Source organism: Corvus brachyrhynchos, unplaced genomic scaffold (genome assembly GCF_000691975.1).
Source record: "Corvus brachyrhynchos isolate BGI_N302 unplaced genomic scaffold, ASM69197v1 scaffold200, whole genome shotgun sequence".
NCBI lineage: Eukaryota > Metazoa > Chordata > Aves > Passeriformes > Corvidae > Corvus > Corvus brachyrhynchos.
This window is the reverse complement of record NW_008236184.1, coordinates 4,814,364-4,827,819: the sequence shown is the minus strand read 5'-3', so window position 1 is coordinate 4,827,819 and position 13,456 is coordinate 4,814,364. Positions and strand designations below refer to the sequence as shown.

The following is a 13,456-nucleotide window of genomic DNA, read 5'->3' as shown; positions in this document are numbered from 1 at the left end:
AGCAGGAATAAACCTCCCATTTCATGGCATATCCACAGAATTATAAATTGTAGGCAGATTTGGGGTTGCCCAGCTCTGTTGCAGAGCAGCTCCTTCCACGCTGCCTGTATTTTTAAATGGAGTGTTCAGAAGCTGTACATAGTGTGCCTAATTCCATGCAGGAGCTGAGTTCCCAACGTTGCCATGGAGGGAAATGAGCTGCTGCATTTATATATAGAGTGTGAGTCACACGTGTGGGGCCTGACAGGCACCTGGGGCTGGTGGCAGAGCTGGGACCAAGTCAGCTCAGCCACACCAACCCCAGACAAAGCCAGGGAGCACAGGAACATCTCTGCAGGCTTCTAGACCCGGTCTGGCTGCTTGTGCCATTGGCTCTTCCCAGTCCCAACACAGGAACAATCACAGTCCTGAACATTCACATCAGGTGTCTGGAGAAAGGTTTGCCACCCCACTCGTGTTCTGGAGTGCCAGTGCCTACCTGGGCACCATCCTCCGGGCTGGCACAGCCAGGTTCAGCATTCCAAGCACTGAGAGTACTCCCAGGTCTAACACAGTGGAAAGGAGGCACATTCTGTGCCTGGATTCTGTGTGTCACATAACACAAGCAGTAAGACTGGCTCTGGGTAAAACTAGTGACAGTTTATCCTTCTGCACGTCAGGAAAAGGACTTGGGATGTGCCCACAGCACTGAGTGTAACGCTGGATAAACCCACTGCTTTTTCTTTGCGTGCAGCAAATGCAGTTTCATTGCAAAATGTACAACACACAATGCAGAGGTGGCTGTGCAGTGATGTCACACAGCTCTGGCATCACCAGGGAGGGGTTCCCTGGCCTGGGACACCCCACACAGGGGAAATCCCTGAGCAGAAATCAATTTGGGTCCAACACTGCAAGGTACAGTCCCCCTGCCAGATGAGAGTGACAGAATCTCACCCCTGGAATTTCCTTCTGCCTTAAGGAACTGGAAAAGCCAAACAATTCCCAACAAAGCTCACTACTGAGAAATGGAAAACCAAACCAGCTCTAATACAAAGCCAACAGACAAATGATTTTGTGATTGAATGAGAATTGAAAGCATGCTGATTGTAAAAGCTACACAAGTCACAATTTATAATAAATAACTCAAGTTTGAATAGTTTAAAAGTAATCAGATAGTCATTTCATTTCCTTTATTTGCAGTGTGTATTCCAAAGCACATTTTTGATCCCCAAGAGGTCATTTCCCATGAGCCAACCAAACAGAGAATGAATTGGTACAGGTTTTGGCCTGGGGTTATTTTATCACAAGGCACCAATTCCAGCACTTCAGTCCATTTTTCTCCCTCTCTTAGGAATCAGTCAGGGAGACATTGCAGTAAGGAACACGTCCCATCCCACTGGTCAGGCACAGGACTCAGTTTGCTCACAACAGGTTCGTGCACACTGTTCTGGTTTTACCTGACCAGCTGCTTTTTGGGGTCCAGGATGTTCAATAACTTGTCTGCATACACCTTCTTAGAAGCAGTAAACAGAATGATCTGGGGATTGGAGGGGAAAAAGTCACCACTGAGGTACAAGTAAGTGGATACAATTTAAAAATGAAATTCAAAGGTGGTGTCTAATAGTTTTACCTCATAAATCTGAGACATACGTTCCAGGAACTCTCGGAAGAACGGCCTTAGCCGGACATACACCTGGAGCAGAGAGGGGCTTTAGCAAACATTCACAGTCCGCCAGCTATCAACCTCCCCACTAAATTACACTCTGTGCAGTGGAGGTGAAAATGAGCGTCAGAAATAAACAGCAAATACCAACTTCTTGTATAATAGCACCCCAGTGACAGCAATATTCCAGTAGCTCCCAGCCTGAGCAGCTCAGAGTGAAGGCGTAACACACTAACATCAGCCTTAACACAACTACTGGAAATTTGATGGAATTAGAAAAAAAAATTTAAAAATATAGAAGTTGGACAATCTCTAAGTTAAAAATGAAAACTGGTTGCTTTGACTAAACACCCTGACTCAGCTCTCACCAGCAGGGCAGCACCAGTTCAAGCCCTGGACACAAGAACTACATCCTCTTCTTAATAACCACTAACAATTACCTGAGCCTGGGGGTGTCAGAAGTGATCATAAAAAAAAGGCTTCAGTTGTTTCTAAATTTCCATAAACTCAACCTCCACCAGCACAGAACTGCGCACACAGAGAAATCATTCCCTGTAAGGAATTGTAGAGTCACAAGAGGACCCAGTCAGGAGGGTTCTGCCTCCCTCTGATTCCACTACAGGATTTGGGCTTGTGGGGAGGAGGTGCAGGGAGCTGCAGCTCCAGGCCTGGCCCAGGTTGTGTCTGGTTGTGCTGGGCAGCCCTGGCTGTGGCAGTGACAGCACATGGGGTGAGCAGAGCAGCCCCTGCTCTCTCCCAGGCTCAGAGAGCACCCACACGGAACTGCAGCTCTGAGGAGCTCCAGGAATATCAGGAGAGAAGGGAGGATATGGAGCTGCCTCTCATTTCACAGGGATTTCAGCTTTATCAATGGTTTAACAGCCACTGAGGAACAGGCTTGAGTTTTCCTTCAAATCACAGTACATCTCCACAAGGATTTGTAGTACATGAACTGACTTAGATCAAATTTATTGTGGACACAACCCAGTGACCAGGGGGGAAGAAAAGGGGAACAATTTAAGTGAATACAAAATTTCTTGCCAGATCTGACACCTGCAGTTTATCACCAGGCAGGTGTAAAATGCCAGGCCGCTGCTTCTCTCTTCAAACAAGCTGTGAACAACTACATCCAGCAAGGATTCCCACAAAGCAAAATAAAAAAGTTTGTGTTTTTCTATTTACCTGGTAAATGACATCTTGAAAAAGAACTGGAAAAGTGAGTGCAGCATCTTCTAATTCATTTAGACTACAGTGCACTAATGTTTCATCCTAGGAAAAAAATTATATAAAGGAAAAAAGAGTGTGAAAAAACAATGTTGAAAAGAAAAGTCGTTTTCTGCATTTTATGTTCATTTTAAGGCAGGTTTATTTAGAATGGAAAATGTACTTCTGTGCAAGTGCTGTCAAGACTGAAGAAAATTCTTAGGATGAATTTAACAGTTCATTATTGTAATTTTTTAAAATTTTCACTAAAATTGTGTGCTGGGGGTGTAATTATAAGGAGGTATTTTAATTTTGTAGGCTCTCCTCTCATTCAGTTCCAGCCTGTATCTTTCACTGTGAATAATCCACCCATTCCTACGATCACACAAAGACGGCCCAACTGATGCTGCTCATAAAATCACATCATCATTAACAGGGTCTGAAACAACTTTTGAAACAGAGACACTGAAACAAATCATCATAAAGACAAATACATTTTGTAAGAGTATTTCAAAAAGTGGATTTGTGCCCTTTAAGAATAAGAATGTTCTAAAAAGTAAAAATCTAATTTTTCATCAATCTTGATGCAAAACACTCGCAACTGAATTCTCCTCTTTATTCCATCTCATTTTTCCAAACTGGATTTAGGGAAGCTTTATGGGGACAGACAACTCTCTGTTTGAAATGTTAAAACTGTAATGCTTTTTTTTTAAAGCAGGATGTAAGTATTTGACAAATACAACACACATTCTATTCCTACCACAGTAAATTCTTTTTCAACTATTTTAAACTAAAATTACACAACATTCAACAGCCTTTTTGTTCAAAGCAAACATAACTGATTTCCACAAATAAGGGAACACCCCCCTGCTTTGGTTTGTGTTTATAAAGATATTTACCAAGTCTAGAACTAATGAGAACTCTGGTGTGCTTCTGGTTTTCAGTGGGAGAGCTGGTTTCCTGTTCAGCTGCTCTTCTGTTAGTGGGGGGACATGTTTGATGAAATAGTATCTGAAAATACAGATTTTGCTGTAAAAATGTACATTATTGAACTGCAATGTTGTAGCCCAACTAAATATTTGAAATATTTAAGGCTGCACAAAAAGTATTTTAAATTGAAATAAACCCCACATAAGCATACACTTTTTTTAAGATAAGAGCTTTTGGAGTTCATTATCATAGCATGAAAATGATACAATTTAAATAGAAGTATCTTAATTCAATACTCCAAATGATTAATTTACTATTTCTAGTACAAATACTGGCACTTACGGATCAAAAACTTCCCAGTCCTCTTCATAGGTGGCTTCTGCATGAGCTGATGAGTAGCCATTGTCTGGAGATACTGGTGCTGAAATTCAACGAAAATGACCAAAACAAAAAATAAAACAAAAAACCACAAGAGCTGGTCTTATTAGTGCAGTTCTTTTAAGTGACAATTTGCACTTGAGACACAAGGGGGAAACAAGCGACGAACTCTCCCTCCAGCCCCACCTCCCCTGCCAGGGGCTCTCCTGGGTTGGACCCAGAGCAGCCCCTCTGCTCAGAGGTCACATTTACCCCCTACTAAAAAGCTGCACATCTACCAGAGCTTGGAGGGTCCGGGGAGGGTTAAGGATTTGATGTTGCCCATGCACACAGAAACTCCATTTTATGGCTACAGTTTTTGTCAAAAAAATATGCTGTCTTCTGAAGAAAATACGGAAAATGAATGTAGGATCTGTGTGCTTCTCATTTCCCATGTGGTTCTACAAGATATCAAAATGTAGCCAATTTCTCTTTGGAGATCAGCAAGCCCAGAATGTGCAAGTTCAATGTTAACAATAATGCCTTTCCTCTGGAATCTCTGCTTCCACGGGAAGAAGTGTTACAAGGCCACCTGAGTTACACCAGGAATAGGTAAGTCTTGCCAAAACTGTGTCATTGGTGCATAAACCAGATTTGTCGATCAGCCATAAAAATCAGTATTAATGCTGTTTGTACGGCCCAAGGGAAGGGGGAATGGGAGTCCCTGCCAAGCGCAGGTGCTGACTCCCTGAAGCACCCTCTCTGTCCCCTGTCCCTTACCCGTGAGCGGGGGCAGGTCGCGGTCCCCCGGCTCCTCAGTGTCCCCCAGGCCGTTGTTGACAGCCCTGACCTGCACGGCCTGGCCGGGGAAGGCGGCGCCGTTGGTGGATGTGGCCGTGCTCGTTGTGATCTCGTCCACCTGCTCCATGTCCAGCTGCTTCACGATTTCCTCAGCTTCCACAGCCTGACCCGGAGAGTCGGAGCCTGATGTTCCTGAGGGACATTTCCAAACACTCCTTACCTTTAGGCTGAGTTCCCTATCACAATGCTCAGACTCATTGTTAACCACACACACACAAAGTCTCAGAATAATTAAAGGTAATTGCACTGATTCATGCCACAAAAATAAGAACCAAACTGAAGACCATGACAAATGACTTTAAAACATGTTTGGGACATGGAACATAATCCCTTTTTTTTTCCTTCTCCTTATTTTCTTTTTACTGAAAGGTGCACCACTAATACACCTATGAAAGAAATGTTCTAATGCTTGTAAGCTTATGGCTTCTTTCATTAACGATCAACCCATCTAGGAAATAAGGAGCCTTTTACCTGGCAGCAGTGACTTGGTTTGTAAACCAGAATGAAAAGTGTACTGCCACTCAAACCACTCAAATCTGTCACACTCAGCTTTAAAACTATTGGCTTCTTTAATAATACTCACCATTTTTATTTGCTGGTGAAAAAAAATTGAAAACAGGAGAAAATATGGTTCCCAGTAATGTTGTTCGTGGGGGACTGCCTGTGGTAGGGTTATCTTCCAATTTTCCATTTTGCTTTACGTGTTGGTTCGTCATTTCATAACTTCCAGCTTCTGGAAAAGAAAAGATATGAGTTTTAACACCACCCAGCTGGGTTTCAGTTGCATCTGTTCCCTTATGGTCAGCATTTGCACTCCAGGAGTGAACTCTTGTTCATGGCTCAGCTGGGTCCATGAGAGTCAGCGACTTTCTACCAGCATAAACCCAAAAATATCCATTCTCAACACCATCTGAAGCTTCTCTCCAGATGAGGCAGCACTCCTTGTTCAGATAAATAGCAGAGGTGTAAATCCTCTCAGTGATTCGGTGGGAGGCAGCCCCGGAGCCGCCGTGCCCTGGCAGAGCTCGGCGTTTTCAGTGCCAGGACTCCACTAGAGGGAGGCACGAGAAAGGGTCAGAACTGCCTGGCTGAGCCTCCCTCCCTCCCAGCTGCTCCAGGGTCCATCGTTTGTTACTCTCCACACACTCACACAGAGGCACAAACACTACTCGGAAGGGAAAGAACTGTCAGTTGTTATCACAGATAACAAAGGACAGAATTAAATAAACATCCATGTTACAGATCTGGCATGTAACAAGGGTTACCTCTAAATCTTAGGTATGGGTATGTACATCCCAAAACTCAAATCCCCATCTCATGGCTGAGGGCCAAGGCAGTTCTGAGACTGAGATAAAGGAGAATTATTTCCTTCACAGCACTCAGGCTCTGAGATGTCTGTCCATATGGGAGAGAGTGAATGGACTTTGTGCACATGAGCTGAGACCCCCCCTGTCAGCTGAGCCTGATGGAGCTGCTTGAGGACTTCACACAGCTCTGGTTTGTGAGGTGTGCCAGCTGCAGCTCCAAGCCCTCCCTAACAGGGAATATTTAATGAAGAACTTTTATCCCTGTAACAGTGACAGGAGCTCAGGGTGCTCTGTGTGCACCCAGGATACCACAGTCACAAGATGGCTTGGGTTGGGTGGGAAGGGACCTTAAAGCCCATCCAGTGCCACCCCCTGTCAGGGTAGGGACACCTTCCTTGCCCTGTGCTCCAAGCCCGGTCCAACCTGGCCTTGGACACTTCCAGGGATCCAGGGGCAGCCACAGCTTCTCTGGGAACCTTTGCCAAGGCCTTGCCACCCTCATAGTTTCCTTAGAGAGGAAGCTTAAAACCCAGGTTTTTATGTCAGATTTGGAACCACAGGTGATGTTTTAAGTATCAATGACAATTTTATCATGTCATGAATAAAGATATTCAAGAGGAGAATTTTCACAGGGAAAGGGGAATCTCCATCCTTAGAGAGATACAAAACTTGCCTGGAGAAGGACACCTGGTAACTTCCGCAAAGGTCAAGAGTTGGGAGGTCACGTTTCACATGTTATTTGTGAGAAAATGGGAGAAGAGCTAAATCAAATTATTATGGGACTTTGAGAATAATAATTTAAAAAAAAAAAAAAGCTAAATTAGGTCCAAAGTAGCTGTTCTCACAGAGATACACTGCATGTGTCTGGGGTGTGATGGAAGTGTTGCTCACACCCCTGGAAATCCTGTTTTGCTATGATTAGCTCAACCCTGCTCTCACTGAAGTCAGTCAGAACCCCCAACAACCTCCCCCACTGCAGAACTGCCCTGGATCAGTGCACAGCTGGGAGATTAGAGAATTCCCACTGCACTGCAATGCACAATGTGAGGATTTACCGACCTCCATTCATCTGACTTTTCCGCCGCACTCGCGAGAGCTGTTTGTTGGGCTTCTCTCCTGTCTGAGGTGTGGATGTGATCAAGTTGTTATCAATATCCCGGTCAATCCGACTCCTTTTGGTAGGATTTTCTCTTTCTTCCTTAAAATAGAAAAGAGGGAAAAAAGAAACATACTGAACAGTGCCTCTTTTTCCATGGAACAGACCAGAGAATGTTATCTCCTGGAGAAAGTTCACCAAAGGTCCCTTTACTGCTCCACTTCCAGATGAAAAACATGCAACATACATCTGGCCAGCTGGGATTTTACATGACTTTAAACTAAATCAAAGTATGGGGAATGAAAACTGTACATGGAGCTGCTGTAGTTGAAAAATTGTCTTTACAGACAATCTATAAATATTTCAGTGCTGCAGAGGCTGGGAAATGCAGAGACAAAGCAACTAAAATTACTTGAGATTTGATTTCTTTGCCTGTTAAATTAACAGGAGGTGAACTGCCCAACAATATCCAATGTGACAATCCATATCAGTACAGAGCAAAACCCAGCTGTGAGAAATCCAAGGATTCTCCTTACCTGGAAGTAAGTGACTGCTCTTCCCTGCAGCACTCATGGCAATGAGACAGAACCAAACAATTCCGCACATTTTCTGTGCACAGCTCTATGTGCAGGCACACGTTTCTGACAGGTTTCTGCCCCTTTTCCCCCAAAACACCTACTACAACTCAATAAAATGTAAATCTGAAATCTAAAGCATGATCATCAAGAGTACCCTGAACTGTGTGAGACAAGGCAAAAGTAACCCAATTGAATAACAAATAACAAGGCCACAGACAATATCAAAGTTAATTAAAATTTTAATTTTAGAATTACAATATTACCTTGCTGGAGCAGCAGTTTCACATCTTTAAAAAGAAAAAACAGTTTGCGTGCTCCAAAAAACAGTAAATAGAAAATTCAGAAAAATTAATCTAAAGCCCCTGCTGTAACAGCAGCTAAAGGAAATACCAACATGGGGAGGTACTGAGAGTCACAGCAGAAGACAGGAGAACACCACTGATCCCACAAACCTTCTGCTTGACCAACAACCTTGGTGAAAACAACCTAATTACTAACACCTAGAATTAGTAATATTGTATATACCATAATCCATATATTGAGAGGAAACAGATAAAACTGATCAAAAGTAAGGAAAAACATTTCCAGGTTATTCTGGAGAAAACAACCAAAGAACTTCATTAACTTGGAAAAGCTATCCCTTGGCCTTCATAAATGAGGTGAGCTCTCATCCTGCCCTATGGAGAACAAGTGTAGAGAAGTTACAAAAATTCCAGTGAAATCAGGAAAACTTGTTGATGGGATCAGAGGCAGGAAGACCCCACTCCCTCTGGAGATCCCTCTGATGCTGCAGAAGAGGATCCAGCGCAGCAGGAAGCTCACACTGCTGTGCTCACAGTGTCCCGGGGAAGAGAATTCAGGTGAAGTGGGATGAAATGTTACTGGGCTGCTTGGTTTATCCATGGAAAATGTTGCTGCAGAGATGTAGAACTGAATATACCCACTGTATGTATTTACAGAGCCATCTGCTGGAATTCTGTCACTCCCCTGTCACCTGTGACATCACACCTGTGCCATAAGGGACATGGCAATGCCACAGGGACATGAACATTTATCTGCTTTTGGGTGTTTCCAGAGGCCAGGAATGTGCTAAGGACTGGCCTGAATTGAGACTGGGAATAACAACAGACATTTGAAGTCATGGTCAGATAAATGACCTGTGACTATGATGGAAATTGCCCAGACACACATTATGGGGACATTGACTGCCATAAATCCACAGAACCCCAGAGGTGACTGAGACTTTCCCTCCCCACGGCCAAACTCTGGGGTATCCAGAGAGCGGTGCCGTTCCCATGGCAGCCCCAGGACGAGCTGGGGAAGTCAGCAGGCTCTGGAAGCCGGCCTGGCAGAGTCACTGGCGGGCCATGCTCAGGCACTGGAACCATGCCAAGGCCTGCTACAGGCACGGGAGAGGACGGGGGAGAGAACAGCACAAAAATGGGGGCATTTCATGACAACAAACCTGACAAGAAAAAACAGAATGGAAAGTAATCCCTGGATTTGGGAGAGGAAGAGAAGATGGGAAGGAAGGAAGTTCACAAAACCTTAAAGAGACATGGAAAAGGAAAACCAGACATATTTCCCTTATCTAAAAATTCCAGTGTAAACTTTTTGCTTAGATTTGAGTGCAGAGGTTTTGCAACCAAAATGTTGCACTCCTGAGATCCAACAGAGATACTGATTGTAAAATAGATCAATTATCACAGTTTAATAAAAAAAACCTGGAAGCAGATTTAACCATTAATTTTTGCTGAGATATTTCTTCTTTAGTATTTCACTGTTTCTAGGACAGGTTGTTTTGGTTTAACATGTCATGAAATACTCAATTTCGCTATAATTTTAACAATTCAAGAATATAGTGTTACATTATTAGGATTATTTGAACTTCAACTTGTTACAAGTTATTGTTTCAACACTTAGTTCAAACCCGAGAAAATACTTCTGAATTTATACCAGATTTTTATTTATCATGTAGCTGATCTGGGATACATTGTAAATTAGTTACAACTTCTTGGCTAATCTTTCAAATCTGCAGTTACATAATGCCAGCATCTAAACTGCTGGGACAGAATGATGAGGGGTTTTTAACTGGCCTCCATCTAGAGAAAAAATGCCAGTTTTTGAAGCAATTGCAAGATTACATTCAGCCTATCAAACTTTTATATATGTGTGTGTGTGTGTATTTTTTGCCCTCAAATGTCCATGCAGCACATGCAACAGGTGTTCACATGGGCAGATCAGTAAAGCTCAGCCTTCTGGCTGGACCAAGACATGAGATTTTGTGGTTTTCCCCAACAAGATCTGGATGTGATGCTCCAAGCAGGGCAGTGCTCGCTGCAGGAATCACTGAGCAGCTGCATCTAATCCATGGCACTTGGATTTGTGAGGTTTGACCTTCATTGATTAAATGACACCTAAACAGTTTTGAATAAAATTGCCAGAAATAGTCAACAAATTTATGCCTACAGACTGGCTTTTCTAAGTTGTCAGTACTGGTAATTCCTTGAATCTGGATTTGAGGAATCCTTAAAATAGAAATTAAAAAGAATGTACTGAATTTATTTGACATTTTTACAAAGAAACACCAGATAATAAATCTTGTGATTTATTGGACTGTTAACTACGCCTACAATTGACTCCTGAAGGTTTCAAAGTCTGCTTTACCTGACATAACTCACAGGCACTTGTTGCCTTCAATTCTTTTATGTTTTGCTTCCACCCCATGATTAATTCTTAACAGAACTGGTTTTCAATCAAATTTGAAGTGATTATGACTTAAAAGTAAAGCAGGAGCCCACAGCTGGCGTACCTTGGGTGTGCTTCCTTTAATGAATTTTTTGATTGAAGACAAGAGGCCCGTCTCATTTTTGGGTGGTTTTCCCCCGCCGCCAGGTAAGGGCTCCTCCACCTCCGAGTGTTTCCGCTTGGCCCGCAGCGCCCGCTGCGTGTGGAGCTGGTTGGACTGCTGGGAAGCTTTCCGTGTCCTCAGCCTCATCTTCATGGGTACCACATGGAAAGCTATAAAAGGAAAAACCAGGAATACTTACTCATTGAGGAAACATATTAAGCTGCAGCTCCTGAAACCAAGGAATTACATAACGCTGGTGGTGCTGTGCCGAGCGCTCCCCTCCCGCCGCACGGCTTCACTTACAGCACAGGGGAGCTATTTCAGTGAGAGCACCACACTGCTAGAGGAACAAATGGATATAATCTGGCCATGGATACAGCACCCAGCACATCAGTGAGTCTGGCATAACCCTCCAATCCGAGTGGCGGGGAGGAAAAACCTACCTGCTCAGAATGACAGAACTATCTAGGGTGGAAAGGACCTCTTGGATCATCGAGTCCAACCTGCGAACAATCACACCTTGTCAACCAGGAGGGCGTCAACTACCTTGATGAAAGGATTGATTGTAGGGTGCCTGTTGTCTCCAGCCCCAAATGACTGGACTCTGTGACCCAGAAGTCCTTCCCTCTCTGTGTTCCTCAAAATACTTCATTGCAAGTCTCCACATTAAATTTGAGATGAGGCATAAATCTAAATTCCTGTCAAGTGCTCACAGAAGGAATCATGAGTCTGTGCACTCAGTGTGGGTGAGGACAGAGCAGCTCTGAAAAGGAACCCAAACTGAGCTTTAATAGAGCTGAGTTTGGGATTCACATCAGACCTTGGGAACACTCATGCAAGGGCAGTATTTATTAAAGCAGAGTAAAAGGCCATTCCAGGGAATACATCCCATTTATCTCCAGCCTCCAAGTGTGCTGCTGGTATTGTGACACCCAAGCCTCAATGTCACTGTTCTCCGGGCTGGGGACGTGCCTTCTGCAGCTGCCCAGAGCTGGGCTGGTTGGAAGGGGACTCCTCGCACTTAAAATCATTCTTATGATGAATCAGGAGCAGAAAAATGAAGTAGCAAGAAATCCATCTGTGGTGTAATGCACAGAAATACTGGAAAGAAAGTAATTTGCCTTTCCTAGCTGAAATCATGACAAAAAGCAGGTTTTTAAAGAAAATCGTATGCTTATCCCGACAGGAATCAGTGCCTGCCTTTCTGGAGTCCATTTAGGGTAGATCTGATTGCTGCATAGACAGAATAAATACAGCATTTAACATATAAGTTGCCTTTCTGGAGTCCATTTAGTGTGGATCTGATTGCTGCAGAGACAGAATAAACAATCTGCAACATTTAACATATAAGTAATGTCACAACAGGCATGTTGTTTAGGAAAAGGCAACGGCGGCAGTGGGATGAGTCACAGACTGGGAAATACTGTAGTACTTTTGAAAACCAGTCCAAAACCTGTTACACAGCTGTGTTTGTTCCCAGGTAAATCTCAATCTCACACAAAGGTGTTGCAGCTAACGAGGAATGACCCAAGTACTGACACTGCTCTCAGACTTAGCAGGTAAAGTACTCCGTGGGTATTGCCAAGGGTGAAACATGATGTTACACAGAATTACTACATGGAATATTCACTGTAACTGCCAGCAAACATGGGGGGTCATTTTCCACAGGTCCATACTCAGCATTTTCCATCAGTGGTCAATACAGCAACATACATACAGGCAGTTCAGTCCAACCATCCCCACCACTCACCCATGTCCCCAGGTGCCACATCCACACAGCTGTTAGATCTCTCCAGCAACAGGGTCTCCAACACTGCCCTGGGCAGCTGTGCCAGGGCTGGACAGCCCTTTCCATGAAGAAATTTTCCTTGATATCCAACCTAAACCTCCCCTGGCACAGCCTGAGGCCATTTCTTGTCCTGTCCCTGTTCCCTGGGAGCAGAGCCTGACCCCACCCTAGCCGTCCCCTCCTGTCAGGAACTTGTGCAGAGCCAGAAGGTCCCCACTGAGCCTCCTTCTCTCCAGGCTGAGCTCCCCCAGCTCTCCAGCTGCTCCTCACAGGATTTGTGTTTCAGATCCTTCCCCAGTTCTGTTGCCCTTGTCTGGACACACTCCAACACCTCAATGTCCTTGCTCCTGCTCCCTCCTCATTTCTTTCCCACATTCACTTCAGATCTTGTCTCCTCATCAGAGACCTGACCAGCTCACTGAGCTAACAGGGGCAATTCCTTAATTTTTACACCATTAAATTAGTTTATAAGGGGAACCAGTGGGCATCCGAGCAATGCAACAGAGCGTCAGCAAGGGACGCAGCTGGACATCACACAGCCCATGGAGATGGTGGATTCTGGACAGCTGGACAGGACAGAGTCCAAGGATAGCAGGAAGGCAGCTGGGAGTCCCAGGAGGCTCCGTTCCCAGAGCACTCACCGTGGTGGAGCAGTGGGCTCAGGGCGAGCCCGATGCCCTGCAGAGGTGGGCAGCGTGTGTGTGTGTGTGGGGCAAGGCTCCAGCCATGGCACATGGAACAGGCACATCCAGCTGACTTCTGGGATCTGCCAGTGATGTCACGGAACCACTGAGCTTGGACAAGACCATTCAGACCACTGAGTCCAACCATCCCCCGGCACT

The 13,456-nt window shown here is 44.5% G+C and overlaps 1 protein-coding gene across 1 annotated transcript in view; it reads right to left on the bottom strand.

Moving 5' to 3' along the window:
- The window catches only part of CTDSPL2 (CTD small phosphatase like 2), a 14,564-nt gene extending 3,550 nt beyond the window's left edge, over positions 1-11,014 (bottom strand). Inside the window, exons 1-9 of the mRNA XM_008637369.2 lie at positions 10,787-11,014; positions 7,360-7,498; positions 5,577-5,726; positions 4,913-5,125; positions 4,118-4,196; positions 3,745-3,856; positions 2,825-2,911; positions 1,610-1,672; positions 1,437-1,516 (exon numbers count right to left, since the gene is read on the bottom strand). Coding sequence (XP_008635591.1) covers positions 1,437-1,516; positions 1,610-1,672; positions 2,825-2,911; positions 3,745-3,856; positions 4,118-4,196; positions 4,913-5,125; positions 5,577-5,726; positions 7,360-7,498; positions 10,787-10,978 — 1,115 coding nt within the window. The 5' untranslated portion in view covers positions 10,979-11,014. The remainder of the gene's footprint in view (positions 1-1,436; positions 1,517-1,609; positions 1,673-2,824; positions 2,912-3,744; positions 3,857-4,117; positions 4,197-4,912; positions 5,126-5,576; positions 5,727-7,359; positions 7,499-10,786) is intronic.
- Positions 11,015-13,456: the final 2,442 nt, after the last annotated feature.